General features: G+C 34.3%; 1 protein-coding gene across 1 annotated transcript in view; it reads left to right on the top strand.

Annotated features, from left to right (window-relative positions):
• Positions 1–250: 250 nt before the first annotated feature.
• KCND2 (potassium voltage-gated channel subfamily D member 2) overlaps positions 251–16709 on the top strand; it is an 814746-nt gene continuing 798287 nt past the window's right edge. The window contains exon 1 of the mRNA XM_053716682.1: positions 251–1365. Coding sequence (XP_053572657.1) covers positions 251–1365 — 1115 coding nt within the window. The remainder of the gene's footprint in view (positions 1366–16709) is intronic.

Raw genomic sequence — 16709 nt, 5'->3', positions numbered from 1 at the left:
GTATTCTTCACAGACAATTGTTGATGAACACAATGTTATATTTAAGCCATATGGTGCTGACTGGGGATTGTAACCTGGAGATGCATTGCTAAACTGTGTACATTTGTTGAAGGTGATCATATTATGTTCTAAAAGTGATTTTGCTTTTTATTTTGCCAATCTGGACCTAAAATTCACTTGTTATTTTTTCTAATTGCTAATTTATTTTCTTCATATCTGAAAAAGGAATAGATAACGGACACTTATGACCATGGCGGCTGGTGTGGCATCCTGGATGCCTTTTGCCAGGGCTGCAGCCATTGGTTGGATGCCAGTGGCCACAGGCCCCATGCCTCCTCCTCCACATGGTGAGCGGAAGAGAACTCAGGACACCTTGATTGTTTTAAATATCAGTGGTACTCGCTTCCAAACATGGCGAAACACACTGGAGCGCTATCCAGATACATTATTGGGCAGCACTGAACGGGACTTTTTCTACAATCAGGATACTGGAGAGTATTTTTTTGACAGAGACCCAGACATTTTCCGCCATATCCTTAATTTTTATCGTACAGGACGATTACATTACCCACGTCATGAGTGTATTGCTGCATTTGATGAGGAGATGGCCTTCTTTGGCATACTTCCTGAGATAATTGGTGATTGCTGCTATGAGGAGTACAAGGACAGGCGCAGAGAAAATGCAGAGAGACTATTGGATGATGCTGATAATGAAAACCAAGCAGATGGACTCCTGCCTGTTATGTCCGTTCGTCAGAAGATGTGGCGTGCCTTTGAGAACCCACACACTAGCACGCTGGCTTTAGTCTTTTATTATGTAACTGGTTTCTTTATTGCTGTCTCTGTTATTGCCAATGTAGTAGAGACAGTACCATGTGGTTTAAGTGGAAGCTCCATGCGTGAGTTGCCATGTGGTGAGCGTTATGCTATGGCCTTCTTTTGCCTGGATACAGCATGTGTAATGATCTTTACTGTGGAGTACCTTCTTCGTTTAGTGGCAGCACCTAGCCGCTATCAATTTGTACGAAGTGTAATGAGTATCATTGATGTAGTGGCCATCATGCCCTATTATATTGCCCTTGTGATGACAAATAATGAGGACGTAAGTGGCGCTTTTGTCACATTACGTGTGTTCAGAGTTTTCCGGATCTTTAAGTTTTCCCGCCACTCACAAGGCCTTCGGATCCTTGGCTACACACTTAAGAGTTGTGCCTCAGAGCTGGGATTTCTTCTTTTCTCTCTTACTATGGCAATCATCATTTTCGCCACTGTCATGTTTTATGCAGAGAAAGGCTCAATGAACAGCAAGTTTACAAGTATCCCCTCTGCCTTTTGGTACACCATAGTCACTATGACAACATTGGGGTAAGTCACTCTATAACAAATTCAAAATTGCAGCAATATTGGTTAACTAGATACTACAAGTTATGAATCATGTTAACTTTTATTCAGTTATCTCCTGTTTTCTGTTTTTTACATTGTTTAGGGAAGCATAGAAAAGTGTATTGAGATAAATAAAAGGGAGATTTAAATAAATGCAGAAAGGTTAAAAGAGAACTTCAAATGCATTTGAAGGTCTCTGAACATGAAAACAAAGGAGCAATTTGTTTAGACTGATATATTCTGATCTGAATTAAGTGTGAAGACTTGGACAAGCAATTTTGATAATGGTCTAAGCATACAAAAGCTTTAACTGTACTACAGTATATATGTTTTATAAGATCATGTTTTTAGTACAGTTTTTGTAATAAAAACTTAACTCTAGCTCAGTGCATTATACAGGAAATTCTATATATTCTATATACAGTGAATGAAAATCCTTTGGATTATTTATAGGGGGCTTTTGAATGTTGGGCATCATGTGAGTTTGCAACAAACTGCTACTCCACAGGTATAATAGTATAGGCCTTGCTAATTACCCTTTAAGTACAGTAGCTGATGCAGTAAAGTGCCATATTTATTTAAAACCTTAAAAACGCTGCAGATGAAGGACTGTACATTTGTTTTAATGTTTTCTGCATAATAGGCAGTGAAATAACATTTTTTATGAGTAATAATTCTTTATAAATGTGCTACTATTCATCTTGGTATATAAGGCATTGGTTTAAATGTATGTAGTGTGTACCTTCCAATGCAAAAGAATATTTATTATTATTCATTACCGCTAGTTTTCAAATGTGTGCGGTGTATTATACATCTGTATATTTTTTCTTTACTAGTATTAGATGTTGACAGTTTATTAACCTTTGTAAACATTTTTATCTTGGAATACTAAAATGTTGTATTTGATGACAATGCTCTGTATATTTATGTTTAATAAGAATATATCACTTCCTATCTCCTTTCTAAATCTATAGTGGTGTTACATTCCATTGCTCCCGGTGTACTGCTATTTATACCATTTTTATATCAGATGATATTTTTTTTATAGTTCATCTAAGCCTTGTTTAATTTGTATAGTTTGGATGTTTTAATCAATGCCACCATAGTGTTTGTGTTTTCTGCAACCCATTTATATTATATAACAAAACATTGTTTTCAAGCCAGTGATATTATATTTACTATGTTTCTAGACAAAAGTTCACACTGGACTTATAAAACTATGCCAGCATTCTCTTTAAATAAATTAATCAGTGTCCCACATAGTGTTACACTAAAACAGGTATTACTATCCAGGGTATCAGTTTTCATAAAGATGTTTCTAAAATATTGAAATTAAATGCATTAAAGTACACTATCTTGTTTTAATGCAAAGCATCCATAAGAAAACAGATGTAGTAACCCTGTCACCCTAAAGCACTTGATTTGATCAGTTTCAGGTAGTGAGGTAACCTTGCTTCATCATAATCTATAACCCTGCTCTATGTCTAAGGGGGAGGAGCATAGCTGCAAGATTAAACAAATTGAGTAGACAAACAACGTAGCTCTGTATTAAGTTAGAGTTGTCAGTGCTTAACAGAGAATGGCATCTTCTACCTTGGCTCCACCTAGATAATATCTGCACAAAAAAGCATGTTATTCCCAGGATGAAGTGATATTAACTGTGTGTGTGTATATGTATGTATATATATATATATATATATATATATATATATATATATATATATATATATATACATGGTTGGATGGTTGATGCTTTTGATTATGTAAACACTACTACCATTTTATATATTTATTTATAACTGCTGTTCCATGTTACAGTCACTGAACAAGTCTGGGTTTTATCTCCTCAGTTCTTGTTGTTAGCAGAGAAGGTAGTTTTGGGTGGAAAGATAAGCATTGCTTGCTATGAAGTGAGGCCACTAACAGAAGTCATGGAGCTTGGTATTGGAAGAAATTTGATACGTGAAGATCCAAATGCTAACAAATAAAATAGGGATTAATAACAACATTGCAACAGCATATTCCTAGGATGCATAATTAGAGTCTGTAAAGTTAAATTCAAGTCAAATAAAAGTTTTCCTGTTGTCATCATCCTTTTAAACAACACTAGTATGTTGAGATGTTTTAGAGATGTTATGTCAGGTCTTATTTAGAAACAGCTGTATGTTATTTAGTGTATGTTACCAAGAAAACAATCTCATAATTAAACTTGTGTAGTTCCATATGGCAGCAAATATTCAATATGTTTTGTTACTCATAAATAGTGATACTTCTACATTTTGGTAATTGTAATTAAAGCAACATTGTCCTCAAAATATTGCTATCATGCATATGAAAGAGTCTCAGTTTAACATATAAAATTATGTTTTGCATGAAATTAATGTTTAATAAAAGTTGTTTAAATTTAAAAGATGTATAATTTACAGGAAGTACAGCTTGTACCTAGGTATTTGTTTCCTTCTACATGACAAGAAAAATGCACACAGAAAAAAGGTTGGTTTATTAAGTAAAAGAACATTAATTTTTTTTAAAAAACAAAGCACTGTAATATGATTTGAAACACCCTATTGTAAATGGAACATAGATAGGTTTTGAGTAGCGTGGTCTTTAAAGCTGTGCTATTTGTATTCATATCTCTTATGAAATATCCTTTTCTACCTCACTTGAAATAGATAAGACACTTTTCTCATGCATAAAATGCATGCAACCACTTGGACTGCCAATAGATATTTTTCCTATAACAAGTCTTCATTAGCGGAACTTTGTGACTGGTGTTATGACACAGCTGTGTTTACCTGTATGAGTAATCTAATTAATGTTCAAGTCAATATAAATAATACATATAAAAACAAAGGCCTGGTTGTAATAAGAATTTGTCTCAGTGTACAATAAAAAAATAATAATCCTGTTTTGTCAGTGTTAGGGTCTGATTTCTACGTCATTAATATTTACAGAAATTTTAATTTTTTACCATGTCCATTATTTTTGCCAAAAAATGCTATTTATGATACACTTCAAAAACAGCAATGTGCTATATATTTTAAACAAACAGTAGAAAATCAGTCAATTAAGATTTATTTTTATACGTCTTGGATTTAATGTCTACAGATTATCGTCTTTGTTGAAAAAAACCTGGTGGTAAAACCATTACTAGCTTTATATTATATGCTAATATAGAATGTGTACTTAGTAAAAAATTAATATATGGGGCAAGAGTGTCTCACGTGATTTAATTTATTAATTAAAGTTATTTTCTTTAAAGGGATAGTAAACATCAAAAATGTAATTATTTAAAAAGATAGATAATCCTTTTATTTACTGTTTCCCAGTTTTACATAACCAACACTGTTATAGAAATATACTTTTTATATCTCTAATTACCTTGTATCTAAGCTTCTGCTGACTGCCTCCTTATCTAAGTTCTTTTGACAGACTTGCATTTCAGGCAATTAGTGCTGATTCTTAAATAACTTTACGTGCTTGAGCACAGTGTTATCTATATGAAACACATGAACTAAAAAACTCTAGCTGTGAAAAACTGTCAAATGCATTTAAATAAAAGGCGGCCTTCAAGGTCTTAGAAATTAGCATATCAGCCTACCTAGGTTTATCTTTCATCTACCAAGAGAACAAAGCAAATTTGAAGAATAAAGTAAATTAGAAAGTTGTTAAAAATGACATGCCCTATCTGAATCATGAAAGTTTGATTTGGACTTTACTTTCCCTTTAATAAAAGAAAGTTGTAATTCTTTCCAATATGTCATATTATCTCAAGTTTAATAAACCTATATTAGCCGAACAAAAAAATAAGATCTACATTTGTTGTTTCTGTTTGACAAATAATTACAATTCTAACCAGCCAATCCCCACACCTGTAACTTGTATATACTCAATCTACCATCTGTATTATATATTGCCCTCAGAATAGAAGTCTCAACTCCTTTTATTTTTTCATAATGTTCATTAATGTTTGTTTTTGCTCTTATGGTGTATTTGTTATATCTTTTTATAGTGCTACAGCATGTGTTGGAGCCTTGTGCATAAAATAGAATAATAATCTCTACAGAGCTATTGAGTGAATTGCTGGAAAACTGTGGTGAACTTAAGCCAGAGAAAAAGTGGCATCAGACTGTGAAGAGAAAATATATTTTTAGATCTACTGTATAATATGTGTTTAAATGTTTAATATAATTGAATATTTTTTTTTTTACATTTATTTCCTTTTTTGTTTAAACCTTGCGTCTATAGAACTCAACTATATTTAGTATCTTTCACTATCAGAAACAAACACTAAGCTAGGTAATGCAGTTTGTGGAATGAAAAATAAATAATTATTATTATTATTTTAATTATTGTTTTTAAATTATTTTATGTTATTGGCAATTACAATAGTTTTTTTTAATCTTTACACTCTTAGATGATTATTAATAAAGTCTGGAGAGGGCATTGCCCAAATTAAACAGTTTATTTAACTTATACTGACAGATGCAATGTAGACTTTAAATAGGTTTTAAGACATCTATTATAAATTTAGAAATCAATCATAAACAGCTTTCCTTTGTGTGATGTTAATAAAGAAAATGTAATTGTTATCATTCTGCATTCTGTTATGCAATGTTTATTTGAAAAGCAAAAAAGTAGAATACATTTTTACTTTTCTGTTCTGTGTTTTTCAGTATTCATTATGGTTTCTGTCCATGGTGCTGAATTTCAGCACCCTTGCCAACAATAAGATAAGTTTGGATTTTAGAGTAACTCAAAGTTGTATTTTCCAAAAAAAGTTTTAAAGGGACAGTCTAGTCAAAATGAAACGTTCATGATTCAGATAGGGCATGCAATTTAAAAAAAAAACTTTCCAATTTACTTTTAGTATTAAATTTGCTTTGTTCTCTTTCTTTTTTAAAAGCTAAACCTAGGTAGGCTCAAACTGATTTATAAACTGTTGAAAACAGCTTCTTACCTCATTGCAACAGTTTTTCACAGTTAGACAGTGCTAGCTCATGTGTGTCACATAGATAACATTGTGCTCACTTCCATGGAGTCGTTTAGGAGTTGGCATTGATTGGCTAAAATGCATGTCTGTCAAAAGCACTGAGATAAGGGGGCAGTCTGCAGAGGCTTAGATACAAGGTAATCACAGGGGTAATAAGTATATTAATGTCAGTGTTGGTTATGAAAAACTGAAAAACTGAGAAATGTGTAGCAAAGGAATTATCTATCTTTTTAAATAATATTTTTTTAAGTAGACTGTCACTTTAAGTATCTGCAGTTAAGAAAAAAAATCTATTGTAGATTTTTTGGTCCTGGTTTGCTGTATTAAAGCTAAACATTTTGACCCAGATTACAAGTGGCCCACTAATGATAGCACAGGTCATAATAAGCAGTATCGCTGGACCATGCTGATATTAGTGCACAACGTGATATTACAAGTCCATGGTAAATCAGATGTACCAGAGGTTGGTTAGCCTAGCCAACATCTCTGTAGCATAACCTATAGTATTGAAGGATATTGTGACCCTGCTAATTACGCTGATATTATTTTTTGAAAGTAATAGTTTAAACTAGAGTAAAAGCCAAAACTGTGGTAGAATATTTAGCAAAACTTGAGACCTGAAATAAAGTGTAAGGGTTACACTCAAATATACACTTCCTAATAAAAAATACAATTTCATATGCGAAAATGTTTTAAAAAGGGTCAAAAGGGGTATGGTATATAGTAAGGTATATATATGTATATATATATGTATACATGTATGTGAGTATATATACATGTGTATATATATGTGAAGTTAGCACTCCTGAGTCTTTCTCGCACGGTAACTTTTTACTTTCAACTTGTAATACCAGTGCTAATGATTTTTACTTTGAGTAAGAACGCACGAGGCTGGATTGCATCTTGAAAAAAATCTGCATAGCTGTAGCTTGATCACTGCTGAAGCTCCTTTATATCTTTTCCTAACTTTCTAAAAGCAAAAGAGATAAGATAAACATACCAAAGGCTATGTCCATTGGCTGAAAAAAAATGTATAGTTACAAAATTATAGTTTGAAATTATTAAAAACATTTAATTTGTATGCAGTGCCATTTTAAATTGAGGATGCATAATATACATTCATATATAAAAATACTTTAATGTCTCTTTAACCTATAGAAAGGCCATTTTGGTCCATTTTCATATTCTCTAGTTACCACTGCATTAGTACAATGATTCCATTTTAGTCTGGGGACACAAACATGATAAGATTTAAGAATGTCTCTTATTGAGTATACATTTCTCTATCAAATCTAAACGGAACTAACATTTAACCAGATGTGTTACAGTTGGAAAACATTATTTATTTGTTCCAAGGGCTCCCATGATTGAGAAGAACTATTCACAATAGGAGAAATAGAGTGTTCATTAAATTAATGCAATTAAAATGATTCGGCCTACAAAATTATGATTCTCAATTCTCACAGGCAAAGGTAGCATGTATCAGAATAATTGCTATGTCAATGCTTCATTGCATATCCCCAGCATTTTAATAATTACTTTTAACAAACCACTCTTAGGCAATCAAGTTCTTACACAACTGAAATAATTAAAATGGAAGCTCTCAGCTAATATGTCACATTTTATTAAGGCTGATATTGCAAAAAATTCCATATTGCACATCTTATTTCTCTTTCAGCTAAGAGTTATATATATGTGAATATACTCATCCAGTACATTTTGATGTTATTCTGACTAACAACTTTCAGATTTATTTTTAAATCCAGTCACATATTGTTATATATTTTGTCATTTTATAACATTAAGTTCAGTTTCTGGACTAAAACAATATTAAGTTAAATTGCAAAACTTCTTTTATCCCATAACTTTCATGTGAATGTCAAAGAAATGCAAATGTTGTTCCGTTCTGGTATTATCACTCTGAAGATTAGACATCTAAGGATTAGAGGATGTGCTGGCTTGTAAAAGGTAGAGAAGAAGCTCTGAATCTGGTCTGGAGCACACATACATTTAGGAATCCATCAGAGCATTTTAATTGCCGTTAGAAGTATATTTGCTATATCTTTAATTTCACAGTAATAACTTTTACCATGATTATTGATCAATGCCATTATGACCACAGGGACTTTAAACATGTCCCTTTAATAAAATGTGTATTCTGTTAAGATAGGGGTCTATAGTCAAAGTTAAGTAAGCACTTTTATGATAGTATTTAAAAAGTAACATTAAAGCATTCCCACACCTGTAAAGGATATGGCCAATGAACAATCTTTTCCACTACTGAATGTGTAGTAAACTAATGTTGCAGTATACTTTTATTATTTATTTAGTTATTATACAGGTAGATTACGAGTTATGCGCGCTATAGGGAATTTAACGAACGCAACAAAAGTTGCATTATTTCACCCTCTATAGCGCAGCCATTACAAGTTTTGACAGCCAGCTTGTGCGTGCAATATGGTTGCGTTGAGCTCCAAACCGCACAAAATACAAGCGCTGTTTTGACGTGCTTGTGCGCGCTTTCCCCATAGACATCAACACCTGTGATCGAGGAATGAAAAGCTCCGTAACGCAGCCCCGTTGATGTCTATGGGGGAAAAAAGTAACGTTTAAACCTAACACCCTAACATAAACCCCTAATTAGGGCTTCTAAAATCCTATTGGCTGTTCAAATCAGCCAATAGAATTTAAGCAGCTCTCATTCTATTGGACCTTCGCCTGGACCTTCGCCTCCGCGCATCGACCGCTCTGCCTCCGCAGGGATGAAGACCGTGATGGTCTGAAGGTGGAGCTGCCTGGATGAAGACCTCACACCACCTGGATGTCCGGACTTCAGGAACTGTAAGTGGATCTTCGGGGGTTAGTGTAAGGATTTTTTAAACTTTTTTGGGTAGGTTTTTTTTTTAGGGTTTGGGCTTTTCTTAAAAGAGCTAAATGCCCTTTTCAGGGCAATGCAAAAGAGCTAAATGCCCTTTTAAAGGAAATGCCCATACAAATGCCCTTTTCAGGGCAATGGGTAACTTAGGTTTTTGTTAGAGTTAGGTTTTTTTATTTTGGGGGGTTGGTTGGGTGGTGGGTTTTACTGTTGGGGGTCTTTGTGTTTTTTTTAAAGGTAAAAGAGCTGTTTAACTTAGGGCAATGCCCTACAAAAGGCCCTTTTAAGGGCTATTGGTAGTTTATTGTAGGCTAGGGTTTCTTTTTATTTTGGGTGGGCTTTTTTATTTTTATAGGGCTATTAGATTAGGTGTAATTATTTTTTATTTTTTTATCATTTTGTTTGTTATTTTTTGTAATTTAGTATTTGTTATTTTTTTGTAATTTAGTATTTTTTATTTTTTGTAATTAGATATTTTATAATTTTTTTAGTAGTGTTAGGTTTTTTTTAATGTGTATTTTAGTTTTCATTAATTGGTAGTTAGCTTAAAGGACCAGTACATTTTTCTAAATGTAGTTGTTTTTTTTTATTGCTATCTTTAAAAATATGCATGAATATTGAGCTAAACTGTTTTTTTCAATAATTTATTTTAAAAAAATCTCCTATTTTACCGTTTTTGTTTCACGGTCTTTCCATGTAAACTCCGCCCCTTCAAAAATCCCCTCCACGCTCATTTAAAATCCAAACTATGAAACATGCTTGTTTTGAATATCTAATTAGGCTATGCTCGTTCCCGAGCGCATGCGCAATTGAATTCACAGTGGCACCAAAAAAGCAAATATATCAATAGAAGTAGTCCCTGGCAATGAGCAAATTGCTAAACTGAAGGGACTGCAAAGCGGCAAAACCGCTTCGAGTAAAACAAGTAAAACAACAGATCTGATTCCGATCTTCAATTACGGTACAAGTGCGCAACTGCGCATGCGCAAAACCGCCTTGAGTAAGTGACGTGAAATCACAGATCTTCACTTACAGTACAAGTGCGCAACTGCGAGTCGCGCGTAGCCGCAGTCCTATCCAGACAGTGTGAACCGAAAGGACTGCTGACAACACAGAAAAAGGGGTTTGGAAAAAAAAAAAAGTTTAAAAGCAAATTAAAACAAAAGTATAGAAATAAAATAATAACATACATTCTAAAAAAAGAAGTATTTAACACAATTAAATTAAAAAGATAAGCAAATTTAAAAGTTTACTGGTCCTTTAATTTTAGTTTAATAGTTATATTAGTTTAATTGTTAGTTTAAACTTAGTCTTTTTAATTTGACAGGTAAGTTTTAATTTAATTTAAGATAGGGAAATTGTAATTTTAATATAAAGTTAGGAGGCATTAGGTTTAGGGGTTACTAGTTTAAATTAGTTTGTTGCGATGTGGGGGGTTTTCGGTTTAGGGGTTAATAGCTTAATTTAGTATATTTCTTGTGGGGGGCTTCCGGTTTAGGGGTTAATACTTTAGTATATTTAATTGTGGGGGGCTTATAGTGGTGGTGGTGGCGGGGAATGGTGGAATAGGGGTTAATATCTTTATTATAGTGTGGGCGATGTCGGGGAGCAGTGGAATAGGGGTTAATACAATTTATTAGTGGCGGTGATGTCGGGAGCGGCAGGTTAGGGGTTAATAACTTTAATATAGTGTTTGATATGCGGGAAGGCCTCGGTTTAGGGGTTAATAGGTAGTTTATCGGTGTTAGTGTACTTTGCAACACTTTAGTTATGAGTTTTATGTAACAGTTTTGTTGCGTAAAACTCATAACTACTGCTCTCAGATTGCGAAATGGATTTTGTTGGTATAGGCTGGAACGCACGCTTTTTAGCCTCACCGCAAAACTCGTAATGGCTGCGCTATGGGAGTCCCATGAAAAAACTTAATTATTACGAGTGCCGGACTGACGTTGCGTTACAGGCTAAAAGGCTTGTGGTACAGCTATACCGACAAGACTTCTAATGGCTGCAGTGCTGTTTTAATGCTGAAATTACCATTTTTTCAGCGTTAAAACCTGAACACAAAATTTGTAATCTAGGTGTACTTTAGTTATTTTTCAATGCTGACAACTGGAAGAGCACTGCAAAAGAATAAATATTTTAAAAATACAATGAAATTCTATGACTATCCTTGTCTATTCCAGTTACAAGTTCTGATTAACATATACAAATAAGACAAGTGGTGGGTGGAGTTTGGCTATTGAAAAACAACTGAAGCAAACAAGGTTATAATGCATTCAAAACAATTTCAAACTCATCTAAAATCTTTATTTATTTAAAAACTGCAGAAATAATCTTGTAAATGCAAGGTGTTTATTGTCCCTTTAAATGTGTGTTTATTTTTAAAGGTACTAAGCACATAGTGAAAAAAGGAATTCTTCTAACAAATAAAAAGGAAGTAATGAAATAGAGCATTTTATTTTTTACTTTTATGTTTTTTTAAAGATATAGATTCTGATCTGATATTTTTGTTGTTTAATTTTTCATGGTAGATTGTTCAGTTCTTTATTGAATAAACAAGCTGTAGATAAGCTTCAAGGTTTCTGAAAATTCCCTTACAAAGAGACTTAGCAGTCCTGAAAGCTTGTTCTGTCTTTCTACTTAGATATCCAAATAAAGGTATTAAATTACTTCACTCTTTTTTTTTAACAGAAAGTATTTCCTCCTGTTAAAGAATTGAAATAAGAGTGAAATAAAAAGCTATTCTTAATAGACTGAGAAGTGAGTTGGTTAGGACTGAAAGGTATGAGGCAGAGTTGAAGAAGGTCATTATATTTCACCACCTTTCGCTTGTCTACTTCTCTTGGCTTTTCAGACTTTGCAGTTAGAGGAAAGCCAGCAGTGAGCTTATCATCTTGAGAGTCAATTACATAACATATTAGAACAATCCACAGAAGAAAATTATACGGCTCTGAGTGCGAGTCAGCATCTGTCCGCAAATGATTTCACTGATGTACAGCATTTTTGACAGTTTGTCATGGTCAGTATTTTTGGCTGAATTTCAAAACTTGGAAGTTAAAAGAACAACTATAATTTGACATTAGTTTCTAGAGATCTGTTTTTTTTCTAAAAGAAATTGGATATATTAAATAATAGATAAATATAACTGTTCCTGCACAATTCTGAATGGTTTTATACTCTCAGATAATTAGATTGAAGAACCAACACAGGGTAATGTAAAATATCTCTTATTGTTTCCTTTACAGCTTATATTTTAGTGCATTCCAAGTCCATATCTTTATCAGAAAATAGCTATTGCACAGGCAAGCAAGTGCTGAATGTATATTTCACTGCTAATCTTCCTGTATGGTCACAGCTGACAAATAAAGATTACTAGAGACTGTAGCGATAATTTGGAAAGCGTTGAGTTCACCAAATTAATATATATTTACTAGGATTCACAGTAGCTGCTACAGACAGATGAAGAATGATTTCCCTTTTTACAGTGTGCCTACCAAACGAACTCAGAACACAGGCTATTCTGATTATCAATATGATGAGTAGTTACTAAGACTCATTTATCCTCTATTATGTATAGAATACTGAACATTAACAAGCTACACATATAAGTTGACCATATTAATTATAACATAGAATAGTACAAAAGGCCAAAATTAAAAAATATGTCTATTTTATGTGTTATTTTTATAATAAGTGTTTGTCCATGTGTGTTTTTGTATGTGTCCCTTTGTTTGACTTTATGTATGTGTCCACGTGTGTTTGTAAGTATGTGGGTCTGTGTGTGTGTTTGTATGTGTGTGTGTCCCTGTGTGTGTGTTCATGTGTGTGTCTGTATGTATGTGTTTGTACGTATGCGTATCCCTGTGTGTGTGTTTGTATGTGTGTGTGAATATCCCTGTGTATGTGTCTTTATGTATGTGTCCACGTGTGTTTGTATGTGCATCCGTGTGTGTGTGTCCCTGTGTGATAGTTTGTATATGTGTGTGTGTTTGTAAGTATGTGTCCGTGTGTGTAAGTTTGTATGTGTGTGTGTGTGTTTGTAAGTATGTGTGTCCCTGTGTGTGTGTGTGTGTGTGTGTATGTCCCTGTGTGTGTTTTTGTATGTGTGTGTTCACATGTGTTTAAGTATGTGTGTCCATGTGTATTTTTATATTTGTGTGTGTGTATGTCCCTGTATGTGTGTGTGTGTGTGTTTGTATATACAGTATGTGCCAATGTGTGTTTGTAAGTATGTTTGTGTTTGTATGTGTGTGTGTCTCTGAGTGTGTGTTTGTATGTGTGTGTCAACGTGTGGTTGTAAGTATGTGTGTCCATGTGTGTATTTGTGTGTGTGTCCCTGTGTGTGTTTGTATGGGTGTGTCCATATGTGGGTTTGTACGTATGTGTGTGTGCCCCTATGTGTGTTTGTATGTGTGTGTGTTCCTTTGTGTGTCTGTGTGTGTCTTTGTATGTGTGTTAGATTATTTTCTGCTATCCAAAGCACAAGTTAATTACATAATTTAACATAAATGTATTTAATGAGAATTAGTGCAATATGAAAACGAGCATCTTTAACATTAGCTCATTTTATTTTAAAATTGGCTAAATCTTTAGCCGGGTGGTAAGTAAAATAAGCTGGGTGGGGCACCTGCTAAAAAGGTACTGGGGGGAATACTGTATATACACATATAAACATAAATACACATATATACACGAGCAAAGTACCGCAAGATGAATAAATACGTCAAATTGGGGGAAGTGGTTAAAGTTGGTGGGAATTGTGGGTTAGAAAAAAAATGCCATTGAAAAGTACTTAGTAAATATATATGTATATGCTTATATACATTTATATGTATGTTTTTATATGTGTATAAACACAAATTAACAATAAGGAAAAGAAGTAAGTTACCACCGCTCTTTAAAAAAAAAAAGTGAACTGTATTCCAAAAATCATTAAAAGCATATAGAACAGCAAGAACCATTACAGTGCATAGCATAGAGGAGCGTAGCAAAAGGGCTTACGCGTTTCGGCAAGAAGCAGTAAGCATAGCCTGTGATTACTAGGCTATGATTATGGCTTCTTGCTGAAACGCGTAAGCCATTTTGCTACGCTCCTCTATGCTATGCACTGTAATGGCGCTTGCTTTTCTATATGCTTTTAATGATTTTTGGAATAAAGTTCACTTTTTATTTACAGAGCGGTGGTAACTTACTTATTTTCTTTATTGTTACTCATCTAACCGGCCTTTCCACGCTCAATAGTCTGTCTTTAGTCACTGCTACAATAGGATTGGTTCAAAGACACACACCCCTTGGAGGACGTCATCAGCGCACGCTGAGAGGACATCGGAGGCATCGGACCTGTTACACAGACCGAGAAGGCGGATGATAGTGAGCACAACAGATGCACCCTAGTTCAAGAGTGAACAGCCGCACTACCTCGGACACAGGTATCCTCTGTTCTGGGATCCTCATCGAAGATACAAGAAGGTATGTTTTTGGGCCCCGAGAGGCTAACTTATGTTGATTGACACTTGCTACTTGAAGACCACGCAGACTATTAATGACTATGGAAAATAAAGTACTACTGTAGTTTATGTGCACTGATTGTATGTCCATTAACGCCTAGTAAGCTAAGGCTACATTGTGGGAAGTATATCCCTGAAGAGGCGTATGCATAAAATAACGCCCCCCTTTTTTCCTTTACAATCTGCTTGGATTAGCAGCAAGTTTAGTTTTCCGTATTTAGGGGTTATGGATGTATAAGTGTCTGATAAGACTATACCATTGAACCAATCCTAACAGACTGTGTTACAATACTTTAAGAATAATACAATATACTTATGTATAACATCTTACTATTTCTGATCTGCAACAATTAAACGCATATTAACACATAAATATATATGTATATAAGCATATACATATATATTTACTAATTGCTGCCCTACACTGCGCAAATTACCTCCTTCGCTGCGCGAGGTTCTCATGCCGTGTGTCACGCCATGAGAACGAGGCTCCCATTTGAGCCTATAGAAGCGCGCTCTTGTGAGCACAATGCTTCCCAGCAATGCGAACGTGAGCTCAGGTTCGCATTGTTGTGAACTTGTAATACCAGTGCACATTAGCGTGCGCTGGTATTAATAAGTGTAGCACTAATATCACTTTCAAGAAAGCGATATTTAGTGCTCCACTGGCCCTTAATATTACAATCTCAAAAATATTAGTGTTCATTTAAAGGGACATTGTGGGCATTTTTTCTTTATAATTAAGGGACAGTAAAATCAGAATTAAACATTCATAATTCAGATAGAGTGTGTCATTTTAAACTGCTTTTCAATTTACTCATATCTAATTTTCTTTGTTCTCTTGGTATTAACAAGCATACCTAATAGGCTTTTGTGCAGCAATGCACTACTAGGAACTAGCTGGTGAATGGTGGCTACACCCATATGCCTATTGTCATTGGCTCCACTGATGTGTACAGCTAGCTTCCAGTAGTGCATTGCTGATCCTTCAACAAATGATACCAAGAAAATGAAGCAAATTTGACGACAGAAGTAAATTGGAAAGTTGTTTGTAATTGTATGTTCTATCTCAACCATGAACAAAATGTTGAGTTTTATGTCCTTTTAAAGTATCAGAAATAAAGTGCTGCATTGTATAGATAGTTCATACATCAGAATAAAAGGACTGGAATAGTGTTGGTTGAAATCTCAAAAGTATATGATTGGTTTTCATAGTACAAATAATGTCCCTTAATGTTGAGTTAATATATATTAGTGGGATATTTTCCCTACAAATTAATTTTGTGTACTGATACTTTGGGGCCTATTTATTATGCCTAATGGGGCCTATATATTATGTGTCTGTCCGACATGATCCGATCAGCGGATCATGTCCGACAGACATCGCTGAATGCGGAGAGCAATACGTTTTCCACATTCAGCATTGCACCAGCAACTCTTGTGAACGGCTGGTGCAACACCGCCCCCTGCAGATTCGCGGCCAAACGTATTCGATCGGGTTGAATTGGGGCGATGTCTATCCGCCTCCTCAGAGCAGGCGGACAGGTTATGGAGCAGCGGTCTTTAGACCGCTGCTTCATAACTGGTGTTTCTGGCGAGCCTGAAGGCTCGCCAGAAACACGGGGCGTCAAGCTCAATACGGAGCTTGATAGATAGGCCTCTTTGATGGAAAATCTAGTATTTTACACAATTCCAATGGATTTGAAAAATTTGATGGTATTGATAATTGTTTTTCATGGTAAAATGAAAAGTATTTTTGATAAAGCTTAGATAAAATTATATAGCAAGTTAAATATGGAGTCAGACTCCAAAGGCAGATAAAACAGAAATCCTAGTTTGCCCATATTCATATCTTATTTGTAGACAGGGACAGTCAAGTCCAAAAAAAACTTTCATGATTCAAATAGGGCATGTACATTTTTACAACTTTCCAATTTATTTTTATCACCAA

Source organism: Bombina bombina, chromosome 6, assembly GCF_027579735.1.
Source record: "Bombina bombina isolate aBomBom1 chromosome 6, aBomBom1.pri, whole genome shotgun sequence".
Classification (NCBI taxonomy): Eukaryota; Metazoa; Chordata; class Amphibia; order Anura; family Bombinatoridae; genus Bombina; species Bombina bombina.
Note: the sequence above shows the minus strand (reverse complement) of the source record. Positions and strands in the feature narration are given on the sequence as shown.